Source organism: Acomys russatus, chromosome 11, assembly GCF_903995435.1.
Source record: "Acomys russatus chromosome 11, mAcoRus1.1, whole genome shotgun sequence".
NCBI lineage: Eukaryota > Metazoa > Chordata > Mammalia > Rodentia > Muridae > Acomys > Acomys russatus.
Window position 1 is genome coordinate 47,181,236 of NC_067147.1, and position 20,117 is coordinate 47,201,352.

General features: G+C 47.9%; 1 protein-coding gene across 1 annotated transcript in view; it reads left to right on the forward strand.

The window, feature by feature from the left end:
• Ccdc6 (coiled-coil domain containing 6) overlaps positions 1 to 20,117 on the forward strand; it is a 93,130-nt gene that overhangs the window by 30,370 nt on the left and 42,643 nt on the right. Inside the window, exon 2 of the mRNA XM_051152497.1 lies at positions 13,728 to 13,877. Within this exon, the coding sequence (XP_051008454.1) occupies positions 13,728 to 13,877 (150 nt within the window). The remainder of the gene's footprint in view (positions 1 to 13,727; positions 13,878 to 20,117) is intronic.

Here is a 20,117-nt window from a genome sequence, read left to right on the forward strand (position 1 = left end):
TGCAAGGCCTAGGAGGCAGCGACAGACACTCAGACTCCATGGTGTCGTAACTAAAGAGTCACTGCCCAGCGTTTGCTTCCCTGAGAGACACAAGCTTGGACTTGGGATTGCTTGTCACAGGAAGCTTGAAAGTGTAAGTCCAGTGTCTGGCATGCCTTCCGAGGTAGGAGGAAGTTGTCTGGGAAGCTCCCTTGGCCATGAATCTTGGAACTTACTGTCTTCTAACTCCCTGCCATCTCCGTATGACTTTTTTTTTTTTTTTCCTCTCCCAGTTAGAAAGTTGACCCAGATGTCCTGGTTCACTCCTGGGGAGTTTGTCCTGGTCCTTTCAGATGAGCAGACTGTCTGTCTAAAATCTTATCTGTCTAAAGTCAGTCAGCCTGTCTCGTCTGACTGTCTATTTTCCATCTGTTTATCACTCAGTCAATCTATATGATCTCTTTTGTACGTTTACGGGTGTGTGTGTGTGTGTGTGTGTGTGTGTGTGTGTGTGCGCGCGCGCGCGCAGTTGCATGTATGCCTCAGATCACAACCCAGGTGTGTGCCCTTGCCTTCTAGACCTTCTTTGTGGGAGCTGGCCTGTTAGCATCTAAGGATTCTGTTTTCTCTGCACCTCCCACCTCAGGTGAGCATGGGGACTGCAGATGCCGGCTCTGTTAGTTGAGCTTCAACTGCGGCTTGGCTCATCAACTCCGACCCTTCGCACTCAGCGTGGCATGCGGTTCCCTCTCTCTGCAGCCCTATAGCATCGTTTCTCCTACTGATGATGTACACTGTGCATGTGGAGGCAGATGGGGTAGTCTGGCTGGCAAGACCATCTGAATTGGTGAGCTCTGGGTTCAAATGAGAGACCCAGCTTCAATATGTGATCACTCGATCAAGGAAGACACACAGTGTCAACCTCTGACCTCAGCATACATACATGTGCACTCACACCCACATACACATACAACTCTGCACACTACACACACACTCACACACACATTCTCTCTCTCTCTCACACACACACACACAAAACCTAGTGTCAACCTCTGACCTTAGCATACGTACATATGCACTCACACCCTCATTCACATAGAGCTCGGCCCCCTCCCCCCCAACAGATGAGTAAATGACTAGAGCTCCATTGCTTGGCTAGGTTGGAGAACAGGAGGCAAGCTGAACTCCCATAAGATATTTTCAGAACTAAAAGGACACCAGATTGCCCCTTAGTTACCTTCCTAGGCAGAGTGTAATGTCCTCCCTCTTACTCTCATTTTACTATGGTACTGTGCTTGTGGTGTAGTTGATTTGTTGGACTTATTTGCCAGGTAAACGTGTAAGGAAGGAACTTGGCCAGCAACTACTGTCTCTTTATCTCCTTCAGCGTGCCAGCCGGGGGCTGTGCTGCAGCATGCTGGATGCAGGTTGCATCTGTGTAAGTGCCACACCACCACTGAGTTGTGGGAACACTGACTCTTCATAAGAAGTACTTAGATGGTTGCAACTGTTCCAATTTTTGAGGCTAAACAAACCTTCCTCCAGTTTATTATAAAACCTCCAAAGAATTAGGGTAGATGCATTTATAGATGCTTGCATGAAATCTGGAGGTTCCTTTGGGATCTTAAGGATAAAGTATGTTGAGTTGTTCCTGTAGCTTCTTACATGTTAGTTGTGTGTGTGTGTGTACATGTGTGTACATGTGTGTACATGTGTGTACATGTGTGCACTCCCATGCTGTTTTGTGGTGCAGGCTACTTGCCCAAGTGGTGTTAGACTGTGTCCTCTCATCTTAGTGATTCCAACAGATCTGCATTCTCCACCCAGCTGTGGAAGCTAATTTCCTATGGCCAGATACTGGCCAGGGCACTTACTTACTTACTTTCTTTCTTTCTTTCTTTCTTTCTTTTCTTTCTTTCTTTCTTCCTTTCTTTCTTTCTTCTTTCTCTTTCTTCTTTTCTTTCTTTTTATCTTTTTTCTTTTCTTTCTTAAAAATCTATTTATTTTAATTTTATGTGCCTTGGTGTTTTGCCTGCATCCATGTCTGTGTGAGGATGTCAGATCTTGGAGTTACAGACAGTTGCGAATGCAGGGCGGTTTCTTAGCCTTCAGGGAATCCCTGCTAGTTTGTCCCGGTTTCTCCTGTCTCTAGCTACAGTGCTGCTGCCCTTCACCCCTCCTCTCCTCCAGTTTCTGGTTTCCCTTGTTAAGGACATCAGGAGTTACAGTAGGGCCCACCCTAATGACCTCATCTCAACTTTATCTGCCGAGACTTTATTTCCAAATAAGGTCACCCTCACCACTCACTGGTACTTGGGAATTAGGACTTTGACCTATCTCTTTGGAGGGACACACTTCATCCCATAACTGGTAGTGGAATATGGAAATAATCCCAAGCAAGCGGGGTGGATAATGTAACACTGCTGGTGGGTTGGCCCAGCAGATCCTTCAGACACGTCACCTCAGGAAGTGTGACAAGGTTGAAAGCCTAGCTAGAGTGCCAGGCAGCTTGGCCGAGTTCTTGGCCAAGTGGCTGCAGCTCTTGGTTTTTAGTCTTTGGGGAATAGTATTTATGGGATTCAGGACCACCTTAATCCATTGCTCCAAGCAGCAAGCTTTCCAGGAAACCCTTGAGCCTCTACTCTGTGTTACCTCTCCACCCCTAAATCTGGGATGTTGTACCCTCCCTCCAATGGAAAACACACACACACACACACACACACACACACACACACACACACACACACACGAGACTACTCAGAGCCTCAAGGAGGTAATTTAGTCTGACCCTGTACTCTGATGTCCAACCAGAAGAATACCTTCACGTGAACCCAGAAGTTTATCCTTGAGAACACGGATCAGTCTTCGTTCCTCCCCATCAGGAAGACTACAAAGAGCATCACAAACCTACAGAACACCAGCTAGCTGTCTGTTAAGCCAAAGTCAGAGGGGTCGCTGTCTCTGGAAGTCAACGCCCTGAAGCCACGCCTCTAGAGACTCAGAGCAAGCACAGGAAACAGCCATTGGTTGAAATGGATACCCAGGGCTGGATGGATCAGTTAGGACAGTGTAGGATACTGTTTCAGCCTTGTCTTTGTAACAACGTGGCAGAAGCTTCAGAAACGACTGACCGGAGTGGCCAGCAGTAGGGAGATGACCACCACCACCAGTGCATTTGCAGGTGTTTGTGCCTGTAGACACCACCGTCAATTGCTTGCCCATCTGCCATCAATATGGCTTCTTTTCAAGAATCTGATGCTTCCTGCACCTTGATCTTGCTTTTTGATCTTGGTCACTTCAGCTGAAGTTGCCGCAGCCAGCTTACAGCATGCCCTTGCTGTTGCTCAGATCCTGGGCGTGGTTAGGAGGCAGGATGATAGAGTGGTTCTCGGGGGGCTGGCTCAGGCGCGAGGGGTGATGGTCTTGTGACACCTTCTTATCTCTTCACACCTCAGACGTTATCAGGGTTGGGCAGCTCTTCACACTGTAGTAGAACTTGGGTCAGTTTGAGCTACCTTTCTGTGCCAGCTGGAAGGGCAGCAGCCAGCATCACCCTGTGAGGGGAGGGGTTCAGCTATCCTGGGGAGAAGGCTTATTTGGGAGGAACATCTTGTGTTGTTAGGGACTAAAGCAGTAACCTCCCATCTGACTGGTCACCACAGCGGCAGGTGGGTCTGTATTTAAAGTGGAACGAAAACTCCCTTTTCTCATACAGTAACTCAGTCACTCTGCGGTATGGTTTTTGAAACCTGACCTGGGGAGTTGAGTTAAAGTTAGACTGCAGTGGAAACTGTTAATCTAACTGACATGCACATAGAACATTTTTTTAAAAACTTGTCAAGTATTGATAAGGTGGTGTGTTTCCCTTAAAGCATAGTAGAGATGACGCTCCAAGCACGGGCCAGCGTGTTGTGTAACTGTCAGGATGGGGAATGTCATGCTGGAAGCCTGTGAAGTGTCACGGCAATGGGAAGTCGGAACGTTTTCACATCTTATTATGTTATGAGATAGGTGTCTCTTTTTCTGCCTGTCTGACATGACTTGACATGTAATTACTGCATTTCTGGTATAAAGAAAAGGTAGAGGCGGAGTGTGGTCCTGCATGCCTGTAGCCCCAGTGCTTGGCAGGCTGAGGCAGTGGGCGGTCAGGATTTCAAGTCGAGCCCAGAGCCACGGGGTGGTAGACCAAAGGATCCACTTGCTTCTTCAACACAGCTCTGTTCTTAAGAGTCTAGCAATGCCATCGTTTGATGTGGTACATTAGCAGTTTTGTTCAGATAAAATAAATTTTTTTCTATCAAATGTGTACGGGTCAGTGGTTAGCTTTAAGTGTTTGGAGTCACCCGAGGGAGGGAGTCTTGATTGAGGGATTGCCCAGATCAGAGCAACCTGTTGACAAGTCTGTTTGTGTGTGTTACTTGGCGTGCCCAGCCCACTGTAGGCAGCTTCATTTCCTGACAGGTGGTCCTGGGTACTTCCTGTAGTCTCTTCACTTTCTTCTTGAGCTCCTGCCCTAACTCCCCTCACGGTTAGCATAGGACCAAGAACTTTAAGTAAAGCAAGCCCTTTCCTCCCCTAAGCTGTTTTTGATCAGGGTGTTTTATCACAGCAATAAAGAAGGAATTAGAATAAATAAAATGACAGTTTTTAATTAGCAAGTGTGCTGGAATAGTTTTATGTCAGCTTGACACAAACTGAAGTCATCTGAGAGGAGGGAACCTCAATTAAGAAAGTGTTTCCATGAGATTGGGTTGCATTTTCCTCCCCCTCCTCCCCCTCCTCTCCCTCTCCCTCCCCCCTCCCCCCCCTTCTTCTTTTGGTTTTTCGAGACAGGGTTTCTCTGTGTAGCCGTGGCTGTCTGGGACTTGCTTTTGTAGGCTAGGCTGGCCTCTGCCTGCCTCTTTGTCTCCCAAGTGCTGGGATTAAAGGCATGTACCACCACTGCTGCCACCACTGCCCAGCCAGGTTGCATTTTCTTAATTAGTGATTTGGGGAGGGGGAGGGAGGGCAGCCCACTGTGGCTGGGACCATCCCTGGGCTGGTGGTCCAGAGTGCTATATAAGGAAGCAGGTTGAACAAGCCATGGGGATCAAGCCTGTATGTAAGCAGCACCCCTCCATGGCCTCTGCGTCAGCTCGTGCTTCCAGGTTCCTGCCTTGTTTGAGTTCCCGACTTTCTCGGGTGATGAACAGTTTCACAGGGAAATGTAAGCCAAATAAGCCCTTTGGTCTTTGAGGTTTCATCACCACAATAGGAACCCTAACTAAGACTGCATTGTGACACTTCCACACACCTGTCTGAAATGCATTCACATAATACTCACTCTTTATTTTCCCGTCAGCAGATCCTTTCATTCCCCCCTAGTCCTCAGTCTGCATTCAGGTCTTCCGGGTTGTTTGTTTGTTTGTTTGTTGCTTTGGTTTTTCTTGTTTTCTCGAGACAGCATTTCTCTGTGTAACAGCTCTAGCTGTCCTGGAACTCGCTCTGCAGACCACGCTGGCCTGGAACTTAAGAGATCCGCTTGCCTCTGAATGCTGGGATTAAAGGCGTGCGACACCGTGCCCAGTTTATTTTTATTTCGAGGGAAAGGGAGAGAGGGAGTGCAAGAGTGCTGAACCAGCCCTCCAGCCCCTCACGTCTGCCTTTTTGTTTGCTTAACTTGACTGAAGAAGCGAGCTTCTCTTCCGTAGCTTCTTTGATTCTGCACTGTTTCTTCGGTTGCTTCGTGATGTATTTAGCCATGTTTCTTAGGACTCCATTGCCTTTCAGTTCTTTTGAAGCTGCCATTTCTGTTCTGACAAGGTATTTGAGGTGTCATGGTATTTTATGTGTCCATAGAAGTTATTTCTTGGTGTACGGGGCAAGATTGTTCCAGGCAGATATCCAGAGTGGACTTGGTACCCTGGAGAGAATCACGGTACTTAGCTTTTCAGAACACCTGGACCATTTGACACTGCCAGCTGCATTACATCCAGAATCCCCATAGGTCTTTGTTCTTGTCAAAATTTGATGTTTATTAAATGTCTTAATTTTCACCAATCTAGCATGTGCAGGTAGTGGCCTTAATGTGCACTTTCGTGCTTGCTTATGAGGATGGTTGTGACTGTACGTTTGGTCATTCTGACAGTTGGCAGTGCAGCCTCCTTGCATCATTTTCCTTTTGGAATCCTGTTAGTGTAGTATCTTCCTTGCCCTGGGAAGGTGGGTGGGGGACACGCCCTGGGGAAGTGACTAGGGTTTCCTATCCCTGCTCACACCCTACCCCCAGGAGGATGACCCCTTGATTCTGATTCTGGGGACCTGTCCCTAGTGTTCCCTCTGAATTTTAATTTCTTTAAGTCAACTGAGATTCCCCCTGCTTCTGGCTCCTTGACATTCCCTCTTCTGCTAGGTTATTAAGTCTTCTGTCATTGCTGCTGTAAACACCCCAGTTCTTTTATCTGGAAGGTCAGATCTAGATCTTTCTTTCCTACTGACAGTTTTATGACTTGGTAGTGTTTTTGTTTGTTTGTTTGTTTTTTGTGCTTGATTTTTTTTTTTTCTGATTTTTGTCATTCCTGAGTGAATGGTAAACCCTGTGCGTGTTCTGAAGTCAGTGCTGGTCACACCACACCACTTCCTCTGTTTGGGTATCCGGTTAAGGCTGGATCTGTGGAAGCAGCAGCTAGGCCGGCTGCTGTAGCTCGCTGGGATTATTTCTTTCCTTGTCCCTGCAGACTGTAGATTCTTGTGTCGCCCTGTGCTCAGGGCCTGTGGCACTCACTCTCCTAGTCCTCAGCTTCCACCTTCTAAGCACTGGGGAAGGAGTGGGGCTTTGCTCCTGGCCTGCAGTGTCTGGGGAGAGCTGTGGATCATGGTGGGTTGCTCCTCATGGCCAGACACACTGTCAAGGCTGAGTTGGCTTCTCAGTTCCTCAGGACTGGTAGGAGGTACGGCCCCCCCGAAAACAGCCTTTTTTGTGCATCTTCCTCTTTCCTGCCAAAACCGTGCCTCAAAGCTCATGTGTCTTCGGCAGGAGAGAGGTACCTGCTTGGCCCTCAGGTAGTTCTTTGCCCAGGTCATGGGGATGGCACTACAGGTCAACCCCAAGCAGAGAGTCCTGTCGTCCCGTTGTTCTTTTTTCTGTCTGTGCAGATTTGCTTGGGTTTGGTATCCTACGGCAGGTGGCCTTTATGACTGCCTTCTGTCCTTGGTGTTGTAGTATGGGTCCTGACCTCATTCTTGGTGATGGGATGACAGCTTGTAGATGGGCACTTAGGTAGTTTCTACTTCTTGGCCTTTGTGAATGATGCTACTGTGAACATTTGTGAATTTTGTGTGGAAACATTTTTATTTTTCTAAGAAAACTGAGGTACTGTGGCGAGCTGCGTATTTTTTTGTGTGTGTAATCATGGCCGGCCCACCTTATTTATTTTATTTTATTTACCTATTAAGATGGAGTCTCACTATATGACCCTGCCTGGCCTGGAACTTGGCACTGTACACCTGGCTGACCTCTACTTCACAGATCCACCTGCCTCTTCCTCCTGAGGGCTGAGTTTAGAGGTGTGTGCCACCAGGCCCCAGATCCACCTTATTTTTTGGAACAAAGTCAGAGTCAGTCAGTGTCTGTCTGCCTGCCTGCCTGCCTGCCTGCCTGCCTGCCTGCCTGCCTGCCTCTCTCTCTCTCTCTCTCTCTCTCTCTCTCTCTCTCTCTCTCTCTCTCTCTCTCTCTTTCTCTTCCTCTCCCTCTCCCCCTCCCTCTCTCCCCCTCCCTCTCTCCCTCTCCTCTCTCCACACTCCCTCCCTTCCCTCCTCTTCTCTCTCTCTGTCCACTGCCCCCCCCCCCACACACAAACACACAGCAAGCGTTTTACCAGCTGAGCTATCTCCCCAGCCCAACCAAATTATTTCATTGTGTCCTAACACCACCTCAGAGGGAGGTGACATTTTTCATGGAATAAGGGAGAAAACAATGCCTTGAAGCAGACGTGAGCCCACTGGGGCCACACAGAAATGGCCACATAGCTACCGTGTGAAACAGGTAGCCCCTACTGGGGTTTCACACTGAATGTGAACCTCCCACTCAATGTGGTCTGTTTGTCACCAAACTGTTAGACCAGTGTAGTGCATAGGTTTGTGATATACACACACAGGTAAGCAAGGCTCTCATCTGGAGTCACTCGTGAATTTGAGGGCGTTTGAGTTCATATGGTAGGGTGAGATGTGCGTGCAGAGCTGGGTTCTTTTCACACACTGCATCATGTGCACAGGAGACTATGCTCCTGTCCCGGCTGTGGACTGGCTGTGGAGGTGGTGGGGATACTAGCCTTTCTCTATAATTCTTTGTCGTTCACCCTCGGGCTGATAAAACTTGCTAACTATTAGGTTCCTGTTAGTCTCAAGATCTCAGACTTCTCGTTAACTGGGAAGCAAGCATAGGCCTTGTTAGTCTTCCTGTCCTACAGTCCTATAACCGTGGCTTGGGAGAGAGTTGGAGCACAGGGGCACTGTGGCCATTGCTCAAGAAGTGTCTGTCTGTCTCTCTCTCTCTCTCTCCTCTCCTCTCCTCTCCTCTCCTCTCCTCTCCTCTCCTCTCCTCTCTTCTCTTTCTCTCTCTCTCTCTCTCTCTCTCTCTCTCTCTCTCTCTCTGTGTGTCTGTGTCTGTCTTTCTCCTGGGATAGAGTTAATAAATACTTTTATTTGCTTTTGCAGCAGACTAGTGTGCAGGATGGGGAGGGAGCGTACGCAGCTGGTACAGACAGGTGAGACATTGTAATCCTCCCCTTGAGTATTGCGTTAGAATGGCTGTACGCCTGGCTTGTGTTTGGTGTCTGTGACACTCTCCTTAAACAGATTTCTGCAGAAAAGTGGTTTGTGTTGATAAACCTATTGGTCTAACCAGCATGTAAACTAATCCCATAAGCCCCGCCAGCTGTCGGTCTCGAGGGATCCTATTAAATTCTCAGCATCTGATCTGCCAGGGCAGTCAGTAAATGCAAGTTGCACCCTGCAAATGATGGTTTAGAAAGAACGGGCATTTTAACCCGGTTGCCTGCCGACAACACTTGCTGGGTGGTTCTTGCTGCCCCCAACAGTATGCTTTTCAAACTAAGATTTTTCTAAATTTGGTATTGTTGTTAATCTTTTGAGGCAAAGTCAGACTCTGTAGCCCAGGATAGCCTCGAACTCACTCTATGTAGCCCAGGCTCACCTCAAACTCAGTCCCTTCCCCAGTTCCCCAACTGCTGAGTAAGACTTTAAGCCTTTTTGGATTTAGGTGGCTCAGGGAATAAGGGGGCATGCTGCCAAGACTGAGAATCTGATCTGACCCCTGGTACCCACAAGATGGACACAGTTTGTCCTCTGACCTGTACATGCTTGATAATAGGGCACAAGCGCTCCCCTCCAGAGGCCTCCAACAGTTAAAATTTTATCATTAGTGGCTAGGCAACGGGATAGCAGTTTAAAATGGATGATGATGATAAGGAGGAGGTGCGGTGGTGGGTGTATGTGTGTCTGTGTACCACTTATGTGTCTGATGTGTTCAGAAGTCGTTGGACACCCTGCAACTGGCGTTACAAATGGTCCTCCAAACCCAGGTCCTCTGAAAAAGCTACCAGTGCTCTTAACTACTGAACTATCTCCAGTCCCAGAATAATAATAATTTTAAATAATTAGAATAGTATATTTAAAAATAATACTAAATTTAAATTGCAGTCGTAAACGGATCCTGCCTGGACTCCTAAGCACTAGACACTTCATGACTCTCAGTTACTAAGAAGAATTGCTAGCCAGTGTCAAGGTAATACTCTTAAGTCAGTGCACTGAGTCCTGCTGCTCAGCACTTGAACAGTGCCCTGATGATGGGCCTTACCTGGCCCTGCGGCCAAGGACATGTCCTCCTGTACTTCAAGACTCTGGGGAAATGCTCTGCTTTTTATTGGGTTCGGCACGTATTATATATGAAGTCGTGTGGTTCTGATTCGTTCAGGCTCTCAGGATTACCAGCAGTGAATGCTATGGTGGTAGCTTGTCCTCATTCTCCAGAATGCCGCTGGTTACAGTGTGAGATGCTAGCCGGTCACTGTGGGCTCTACGTCAAATCTCCGCGGTGGTAACTCGGGAAGGTCCCATCCACGGATCACTCCGTGCTCGCTTTCCCCAAGGAGTTGATGCACCTCTTCCTTTCTTTAGTGTTCATCTTCTGTCATACCGGGGTTATTTTGGGTAGGATAGGAAAAGGGTGATGGTGAGAGATTGTATGGTCCATTCTCACACTGACAGGCAGTGCTGGTCCCTGATGGGAAAGACCACCGTGTTTGTGCAGACACTAGACCATGACTGGGTTACTTAGCTGCCCTCTTTTCTAAGCAGTGAGGTTCATATGGGGATGAAAGCGGAGTAGTGCATTTTTCATTTTCGTTTTAATATTCAATTCTACAAACACACACACACACAAATACAATAAAGATTTTCTTCCTCAAGTTGCCGATGTGCTTGTTTACATTTAGATTTGAGAAGTCCCCACAGTAATGGATAAACCTTGATCTGTTTGTTCAGCTTGGAGACTCAGGTTTGATTTTTTTTCCGTTGTTGTTGTTTTGTGTTTTGAGCCGAGACGCGCTCAGGGGCACTGAGATTTTCCAACGTTTTGGATAACTGGGGAAATAGCTGATGTCACCCGAGGATGAGATTTCACAAGGAACCTGATTGTCTCCCTCTGTCAACCTGTTGGTGTCTTGGGACTCTGTGCCCCAGCTTGGTCTTTGTTCTCCCGTCTGCTTTCAGCCTGTCGTCTCCTTTCTGACCTCTCTCTCGTAGGGAATGCATTCCAAAGATGGCTGGGTACAGATTAGATACTGGGGTGTAAGCACAGAAACAGACTGAGGTTGACGCGGGTGAAGTTGATGCCCCATGCTGTGGGTGGAAAGCCTGCTGGAGTATTAGATGGACTCAGGCTGTTCTGTGGCGTGTGGCTTCTGTATGTAGTGACCATCAGGGTTGGGTGCCGTGTCAGACTTTCTCAAAGCACTGTTCTCAGAGGCAGTGTCGAATACATCTTACCTATTGTCTTCAGTTGTGAACTCCTCCTTAGCCTGTGCCAATAGGGCGGCCCCAACTTGAACTTAGAGCAGCCCGGAAACCTTAGCTGAAGGGGCGTTCCATAAGTTCCATAAGCTCCGGTAGCCTCACCGGGCTTTTGAGACATGGTAGCTCAAACTGCCTTTTGAACCCATTGTAATCCTGCTTCAGCCCCAGCCCCCAAATGCTGGGGTTACAGGTATTCACCAGGACACCCCGCTTCTGAGTAGTCTTCAGCAGGCCAATCCTTCACTGTAAAGCAGGGTTTCAGAGTAGCATTTTCTACTCAAGGGCTTTGCCGGGCAATAAATGACTGCTCTGAAATGGTGGCTACTTGTGTCTGTACAGACCCAGCTTCCCACCCCAGTGGCGTGTGAGGAGCAGCCAAGCCCTCTCTCTCCATCCACCCTCTGCTTATTTCTTCTTAAAAACTTGCTCTTTTGCCCGGGAAAGAACTGTGTATAAAACAGAGTCCCTATAGAACACACTTTGTTAATTGTTTAAAACCCTCTTTGTGAGAGTCCTTTTTTTTTTTTTTTTTTTTTTTAATTAAAAGAAGAGGCGTGGTTTCAGCGGCTGCTAGTCTCTTCAGAGCTGATGCCAGTCCCCACTCGTTGGCAACCACAAATCCCTCATCTATCTTCAGAGCTCTTGTTTATGAGGCATCCAGTCTGCCGTCCCTTTAACTTGATAATGAACCGATGAGGCAGAAGCGCTACATAGATGAAGCCTAAAGGTCGGTCTTCAGTGTCACAAGTATTCAGTGTTGGAAGCATGAGCTGGAAGGTTCTCATTGTCCCCGTAGGCCACATGCAAAGGAGGAGGTTCCCAGCCCAGCCTGGGTGGCGCCTCCTTTACTGCTGTGGTGAAGCTACCGTTAGGGCAGTGAGACTCGGACTAGGTTGATCAGAACCAGAAGAGCAAGTCGCTTGGGTAGATGGTGGGCCTAGACCTCTAGACTAGGTCTGTAAATACTTTGGATTCTTGTCTCTCACGTGACTGGGAGATCTTGAGGTTTCTGAACCTGGAAGCGTAGATACTGACTTAAAAGACAAATGTTGAATTCTCAGCTATTTTCCTTGGCTGTAGCAGAGAGGGTGAGATCCTCCCAAAAGCTAGTAAAGTTAGAGGCACGTAAGGGAACCCCGGAGGGTCTCCGGGTCTGCTCCTGGTGTCCTCTGCTGCCTGCGGACTCCAGCTAGCTGACACAGTCTTTGAGGCTCAATTCTCCTAGACTGTTAACCACAGTGGCTTTTCCTGGGAACTTGGGTGCTGACCCGTCTCTGGCTGCGCATCTTCAGTGTAGTTAAGGATTTCAGCCTGAGCATTAACAAGCATATTTGGCAGAAATGTTTTAGGGTCATTGGGAGAGCGGTGAGCTAGGGTTGTGCTTGCCACTGAGGGTCAGAGAGGCGGGACGTATTGGGGAAGCTGGTATCTGTCTAGGTGGCTGTGGGGCCTTTAATGGTAAAGATGGTGGCCACGTAGTGTCAAGCAACTCCTTTTTTCCTGTTCTTCTGGCTGCCTGGTGTCAGCAGGGGCGTGGGTTTTAGGCCGCTGCTTTCTCTCCCTGGACTTGGCTGTGTTCTCTCTACTTGTAAACGCCAACAATAAAATTAAAATATCTATTTAAAATAATAAACGAAGGGGCTGGAGAGATGGCTCAGCAGTTAAGAGCACTGGCAGCTCTTCTCCCGGGATCTTGGTTTGATTCCCAGCATCCACACAGTAGCCTACAGTAGCCGATAATTCTTGTCCCAGGGGAGCTAATAACAGTGCCTTCCAGATTCCATGGGCACGCTGCACACACATGGTGCAGACATCCACACAGGCCCAGCCATACTCAAAACATTCCAAAGTTAAATAACAAACCTACAGGAGTGTACGTGGAATAAACACACCAGAATGCTGGTATCTTTTCCTTTGAGTCTGATTCTTTCTAAAAGGGGTCTTCCTGGAGTGGTTTATGTTTTATTAAAAGCTTTTGGGGGGATGGAGAGATGACCCTTGGAAGAGTGTTGTCACCCACTGCATTATGCCTGGCCTCTTTTGGTGGAGTGCCACCGGTGGGTTTTCAACCCGGTAATGCCTTCCTTGGCGATCACCCCACCTTGAGGGCTCGGTGCCTCTCTGTAACAGCTCTGTGGACACACGGATGCGCCGGGGTTCATTCAAGGCGGTGGCATTGAGGGAGTGTTCACTGGTCAGGGCTGGTCCCGTCTGTCAGGGGGGGCTTTGCGTATTCATGTTTTGATGTGAAGTGCTTCATGAAATCCAGTTTTTGATAATTTGACCTGCCACTTTTAAGCATCATCACACAACCGGGCACGATGGCACACACCTGTAGTGCCAGCACTCGGGAAGACAGAGACAGGCGGATCTCTGAGTTCAAGGCCAGCCTGGTCTACAAAATCCAGGACAGCCAGGGCTACACAGAGAAGCCCTGTCTCAGAATTTTAAAAAAGGCTCATCCATAGTCCGCAGAGGCCCTTGGACTCGTAGTGAAGTTTATGTCATGTCTCTTCTGAATTCTGCCCTGTGTGTACGGGTATGGTGGCTCGCAGATCAAAACCGCTCTCGTTAAAACTGGGCACCTATAGAAGGAAGAGCTGTGCTGCGTTCAGGAAGTGCTCCACGTCCTCACCACATGTTTTCTGTTCTGTTCTTTTGATTTTTCCAAACAGCAAGCCAGGGCTGAGCAGGAAGAAGAGTTCATCAGCAACACTTTATTCAAGAAAATCCAGGCCTTGCAGAAGGAGAAGGAGACCCTCGCCGTCAACTACGAGAAGGAAGAGGAATTTCTCACCAATGAGCTCTCTCGGAAACTGATGCAGGTAAGCTGGTCTCTTCTTCCGCTTTCCTCTCCTGCCCCGGGAAAGATGGCTATATACAAGAGTGTTTCGTTTCACGTGTACCGATGCAGTTGTCCACCTGGGTCCCGTGACGTTTAAAAATACTGGGGTTTAGACCTTTGAGATGGTGGCTCCGCTCAGGAAGGGCGGCGGTGTGTTGCTTGAGCCTTCGAGAGACGGCTGATGGGCACCAGCTAAGAAAGCACAGGTGAGGCCGCTGCACGCAGGTTAGCGTTGTGGAAACACGGGGCTTAGCCATCAAGTGGAAGACTCCTTTCTGCTTGGCTCGCTCTATGGAGTCTGCAGTTGAGTCACAGACGTCTGCAGAGTCACAGGTGGGTCTTCTGCATTCACATTTGTGACTCTGAAGCGAGGGTGTGCTCTTAACAGGCAAGCAGTGAAGGGATCGGGTCCCACCATCTCTGTAGTCGTTGTAGCGAAGCCTCTGTGGCAGTGGTTCTCAACCTGCAGCTCATGACCCTTTCACAGAGCCCCCCCCCCCCGCACCCCCCCTCCCTCCCGAAATATCGGATATTTATATCATGATGCCTAACTAGCAAAATAACAGTTACGGAGTAGCAACGAAAATAATTTTATGGCTAGGGGTGACACCACAACATTGAGGGGGCGCAGCATTAGGAAGGTTGAGAACCCCACTGCTCTATGTCGATAGCTTGTATGTTAATTCCTATTAATTTGAGGATAAATAAGATGCCGAGATAGTGGGTAGCTGTTCCTAAGGAGACCATCTTCGTCGGTGCTGCGACGTCATTGAAGGGAGCATGTGTTTGCATTTTCTGTTGACCAGCGTCACGCGCAGATCGCGTTCATTACCCTGGAGAAGGAGTGCTGCAGTGAGGTGCTTTATAAGAAGATAGAGGCAGCTTGTCACACTGTGCTGGGTTCTTACCTCCTCACACAGAGGCTCCTCCAGGAAGCTTTGGTGTGTAGACGCTTTAGCGTTAAGACCATTCATCCCAGGAAACTCCCTTTCTCGATTTTTTTTCTTTTCCTAGTCATTGACTAAAGGCAGTGCTGGAGCGTATATGGAATTTGATTCCAGTAGGTGGCTGTTGTATGAGACAGGTGGCCAAGGACGGTCATTAGCAGGGGCTCCTGGCAGAATTAAAAAAAAAAAAAAAAAAAAAATCATTTTCATTGTGATTTAGAGAGAAGAGGGAGGAGGTTAATTTCACCGGCTGTGGCCCATGTCACCAGTACATGGCTTATTCTGTATGGTGTTTCTGGAAGTGCAGGGACACAACTACAGTTTGTGTTTACCCGTGTCCTCAGTTGTAGCGACACAAGAACCCTCTTTCTTCTTGAACTCACGTTATTGTTACTATTTGGCTGAACTGTTTTTAAAAAACCATTAGAGGGGCTGGAGAGATGACTCAGCAGTTAAGGGCACTGACTGCTCTTCCAGAGGTTCTGAGTTCAATTCCCAGCAACCACATGTGGCTCGCAACCATCTTATAATGTGATCTGATGCCCTCTTCTGACCTGCAGGTGTGCATACAGGCAGAACATTGTAAACATAATAATAAATAACTTTTAAAAAATTAGAATCTAGCAAGGAGATTCATTTTCTCTGTAAAGACTCATCTCTGAAGCCAGGCGCTGTGGCACATGCCATTAAGCACTTGGGGAGAAGGCAGATGGATCTCTCTGAATTTGAGGCCAGCCTGGTCTACAAAGTGATCCAGGACAGCCAAGATAATATAGAGAAACCCTGTCTCTAAAACAAACAAAAAACAAAACAAAAGAAAAAATTCATCTCTGGGGTGAGAAGTTGTGTTGTTTGTAATTGACCTCCCAGTCACCTGTCACAGCCCACTGCCTTTCCAGTAACAGTAATGCCCTTTCAAATAAGATATGGAAAAAGTGAAAATACATAAGAGCCCTAGGAAGCAGTGATTGTGGTACTCCAGGCACAAGATGGCTTGGACATCACTCATGATCTCCCAGCATCCTATAAATGCAGTCGGAGAACTGGATGGGTTATTTCCATAATCTGTAAATCTAAATATGCAGATAATACAAACCTAAATCCATACCCCCGATTTTTCTTTCTAAAGAGAATAGTGTTGAACTGTATAACACACTAAACTGAACCCTCTCCTCCCAAAGTAGTATGCAGTCTGAGACTTTGTCCACCCTCTGTCACAGTGAACAGAGCAGATAATGCCTTAGGACAACGGTCCGACTCTCACTGTTGGGCACAGGGGTACTTAGCAGGATCCTAGACAGTTTCTTACAAAGTTTGGCTTGGATTTTAGACCTTCAGGCGGTTGGTGGTTGTTTACCTGCTTAACATTGGGGTGAACCTATAGACTATTTTTGAGGGTATACCTCAGTGGGGCGTACCTATGCCCTCCACCTCCAAATGTTTTCAAACCAAAACTCTTTTAACTGATGAACCAACCAAATTGCTTCATTGTCTTCTGGGTCTTGGGGTTTTGAAGGCAGTGCAGCACATAGCTTGAATCTCCGGCTCACCTCCAAGTGGGGCTCGCTTTGCAGCTTTATAAACGTGTCCTGTTAGACATCAGTTGTGATGGTTGGTGTTGGTTGAAAGTTTGTCAGCATTAGAGCGAGCACAAGAGGTAGGCTGTGATAGCGTTTCCAGATAGGCTTAACAGAGGAGGAGGAAGACTGATTACCATGATTGGATGGCACAGTCCCCATGGCCTGGGGTCCTGGATTGCTAAAATGGAGAATGTGGGTGCCAACATTCAGCCCACTCTGCTTTCTGCCTGAGGGTGCAAGCCCCTTCACACGCCCACTGCCACACCCTTCAGTGTGATGGACACGTCCCCTCCAACCACCAGCCAGGCATTTCATCACAGCAAATGTCCAAGAGGCTTCCTAGCTACAGGAAATGGCTGCCTTTGGGTTTATCCTTGCCCTCCAGGCTCTTGCTGTCTATCTCCTAAATGGATTTAGCACGTCCTTTGTCGAGCACTCAAACTCAGAACCTCCCAGTGTGGAAATCCTTTTTCCATCTGGAAGATTTTTAGAGTAATTATTGCCAATAGGCTTTTCCAACTGTGTAATTACTTTAATATGGCTTTCTAGATGTTCGCTTCTGTTTACAGTGCTTTGAAATAAAAGGCTTGCTGACAGAGACTGTGCTGTAGGTTGCTGCTGACAGACACGTGGAATTGACCTGTTCTCTATGACAGGCCTTAGCATGTTTCACCCAAAGGCCACTGGACACCTATTTATAGGACAGTGTGGCTTCTCTGAAGTGACTGGTCATTTTTAAGTATATATTTCAGAGGGATCCCTGAGACCAAAGAGATGTAAGTGCTAGTTTTTAACTCTTATTTTATTTGGGTTCCTTAAGCCTCTTTCTGCCTTCCCTACCCTAACCTTTTCCAGCACCCCCATTAGTGGAGAAATGGGTGGGGGTGGAGTTCTCTTTAGCTGCTTCCTGCTGTTTGGGGTCCTTGGGTCCCTTGGAGCAAATCCAATCTTCAATTTAGGGTAGCTCCAACTTCTCATCAAACTGCGTCATTAGCAACGAGGAGCAACAGCAGGGAGCAGGGCAGCCGCCGCCTTTTGTGGAGATCCCTGTCTCTCTCTGGGCTCTGGTATTTATTCCCTCTCCAGAGTCCTCAGAAAGAGTGACCTAAAATAGTAATAATAATTTGGGGGAGGATACAGCTCTGCAGCCCCTGAGAACGCATTGTCATTGTTTGTAGTTAAAATGTGTTTGTTGTTTTTGTGAGCAAACTCCAGGTCAGACTTTGACGTGAGGGACACGTGTTTTTGAAAAACGAAGTCTCAGAGGCAGCTCTTCAGAATGTTGGCAGTAACCCTGCTGGGTGCTGGGCACACACACTATTATTTATTTATTAATTTATCACTATTTATCGATAGTTCCCCCAGTTCACGGATCTCTAGCCTCGTCCTTTCAAGTGCTGGGATCACAGGCGTGCACCACAGGCATGCTAGGTTATCTTTATTGTTTGAGTGTGCCCTTTCCATTTCTGTAACTAGACACTTGTTAAGTGAGGCTTTAGAATTCTGTCAGCTGGAGCCCGTTGCCTTTTGAGAACTCCTCCTGCCCCTCTGACATCAGCCCTCAGGCCCAGCTGTCCTGTTCAGGCCCCACAGGCAGGCTTGTTCCTGGGCAAAGGAAGGCGCTCACTTACTCCCATCATTAAGAATTAGTGTAATCAAAATGCCCGGGTGGATTCACTCCACGCTCATCTTCAGTTGCTAAAAAACAAAATTCCTAATGGCCCTGGTTGCCCATTATGGCTCTTCAATGCTAACTTGTCCTGGCTTTGGCAGCTGGACATTCCCCACTAGACTTTATGCACACCGGATGCATCAGGTTCATTGCCTGTGTGTGTGTTCGAATGTATGCCTGCCTGTGTGTCACCCTGTTTCTGGTTGTCACTGTCACTCCTCTCTGTAAATATAGCTACAAAAAAGTCAATGACTACTGTGGGCCCCTGTCTTTCATGGTAGTATAATTGAGGATAAGAAGGAATGCTAAATATTATATATTCCTCAGTTTTAAATATATGTTCCAGTTTTCAGGTTGTATACTGAAAAACAACAAATAGGTTCATGGTCCTGTGCCTTTGATTTGCATTTGAAGTATAATCTGGCCCAGAGGGAAATACGGCCTTTCTAACTAGAAGGCCTTTCTAACTAGAAGTGCTTAGAGTCTTATGCTAACCAGTTAATTCTATTTTCTCTTCTTTCCTCTGTGTTTTCTTTTGTTCTGTGTCATCCTCACCCCCACCCCCACCCCCACCCCAGGGTTTCTTTAGCCTTGCCTGTCCTGGATTTGTTTTGTAGACCAGGCTGGCCTCAAATTCACAGCAATTCTACCTGCCTCTGCCTCCCTGTGCTGGGATTACAGGCATGTGCCACCACACCCAGCTTTTCTTTGTGTGTGTGTGTGTGTGTGTGTGTTTTTTGAGTGTGGGTTTTGAGTGTGGGTTTGTGCGTATGAGTGCAGTGCCCACAGAGCCCAGAACAGTGCCTTGGATCCCCTTGGCGCTGGAGTTAACAGATGATGGTGAGCTGTCCAACATGGGTGCCAGGAACTGAACTCAGGTCCTCTGCAAGGGTAGTGGATTCCCTTAACTGCTGGGCCGTCCTCTCTCCAGCCTCTCGTGTGTCAGTTCTGTTAGTGATCTGGAACCTGAGGTTAGAGTGCCTTCCCGAATTGAAGTAGTTGAAGCATTTTTTTGTTTTTTTGTTTTTTTGTTTTTTAAGCGTCTGTAGAAACATGGAAGTTTTGTGCAAAGCTGGCGGTAAAGCACCAGGGGTTGCCAGCGGGCGCTTAGATGGGTGTGGGCTCCTTGCAGAAGATTGACAGCAGGTGCTTCAGATGGCCACCACGTGGATGATGATGGCGAGTGCGTCCAGTAGGCGCCGTGCAGAAGGTGGACGGCGAGCGCCTCACACTGGTATTCTTCCGTCTCTTTACAAGGGAACAACGATGGGAAGGAGACAAAAGAAGTGCCCAGTTGTTCCTGCTTGCACAGTTAGCACTGTCCTTGCTGTGGTAGTTGGTGTGAGAATTTACCACCACCCACCACCACCACCACCACCACCACCACCACCCACCACCACCACCACCACCACCACCTACTGCCGCCAGCAGCAGCAGCAGCAGCAGCTCCTTATACGTTTGAGTACTGGATGCTCAGTTGCTGCCTGTTTGGGAAGCTGGGTGGTCTTGCTGGAGGAAGCTCCCTGGGGACTTGCTTTGAGGAGGGAGAATGCAAGTTACTTTTCTACTGCTGAGACAAAGCACCATGACCAAGGCAACTGATAAAAGAAAGGGTTCGGTTGGGCTCACGCCGTGCCTTCTTCTCCGTCATGGAGGAGGTGTGTCTCTGTTCAGTACCATCAGAGGGATCTATTTGTTCCAGAACTCCCAAAGCTTGTGCCTCTGAGTAGCCTGGTGTGTCAGTAGGCACTGGAAGTGAACACAGACTCCCAGCCTGCCCTTTTCAAAGATTCACACTAGATTTGAGACCATTTCCTGCCAGCCACGCTAAGGTGGTAATACATTTTATTTGGCTCCTGCAGACAGCAAGATCACATGATGTAGTGATAATATAGGAAGCTGTTGTCTTAATTTCGGGGTCACTGGGGTCAAGAATGTCTTGGCATCCGTTCGGTTGACAACTTTGCCTCCCATGGGGGAGGAGAGGAGACCTTGATATATGTTTTTCATTAAGTAGGCTG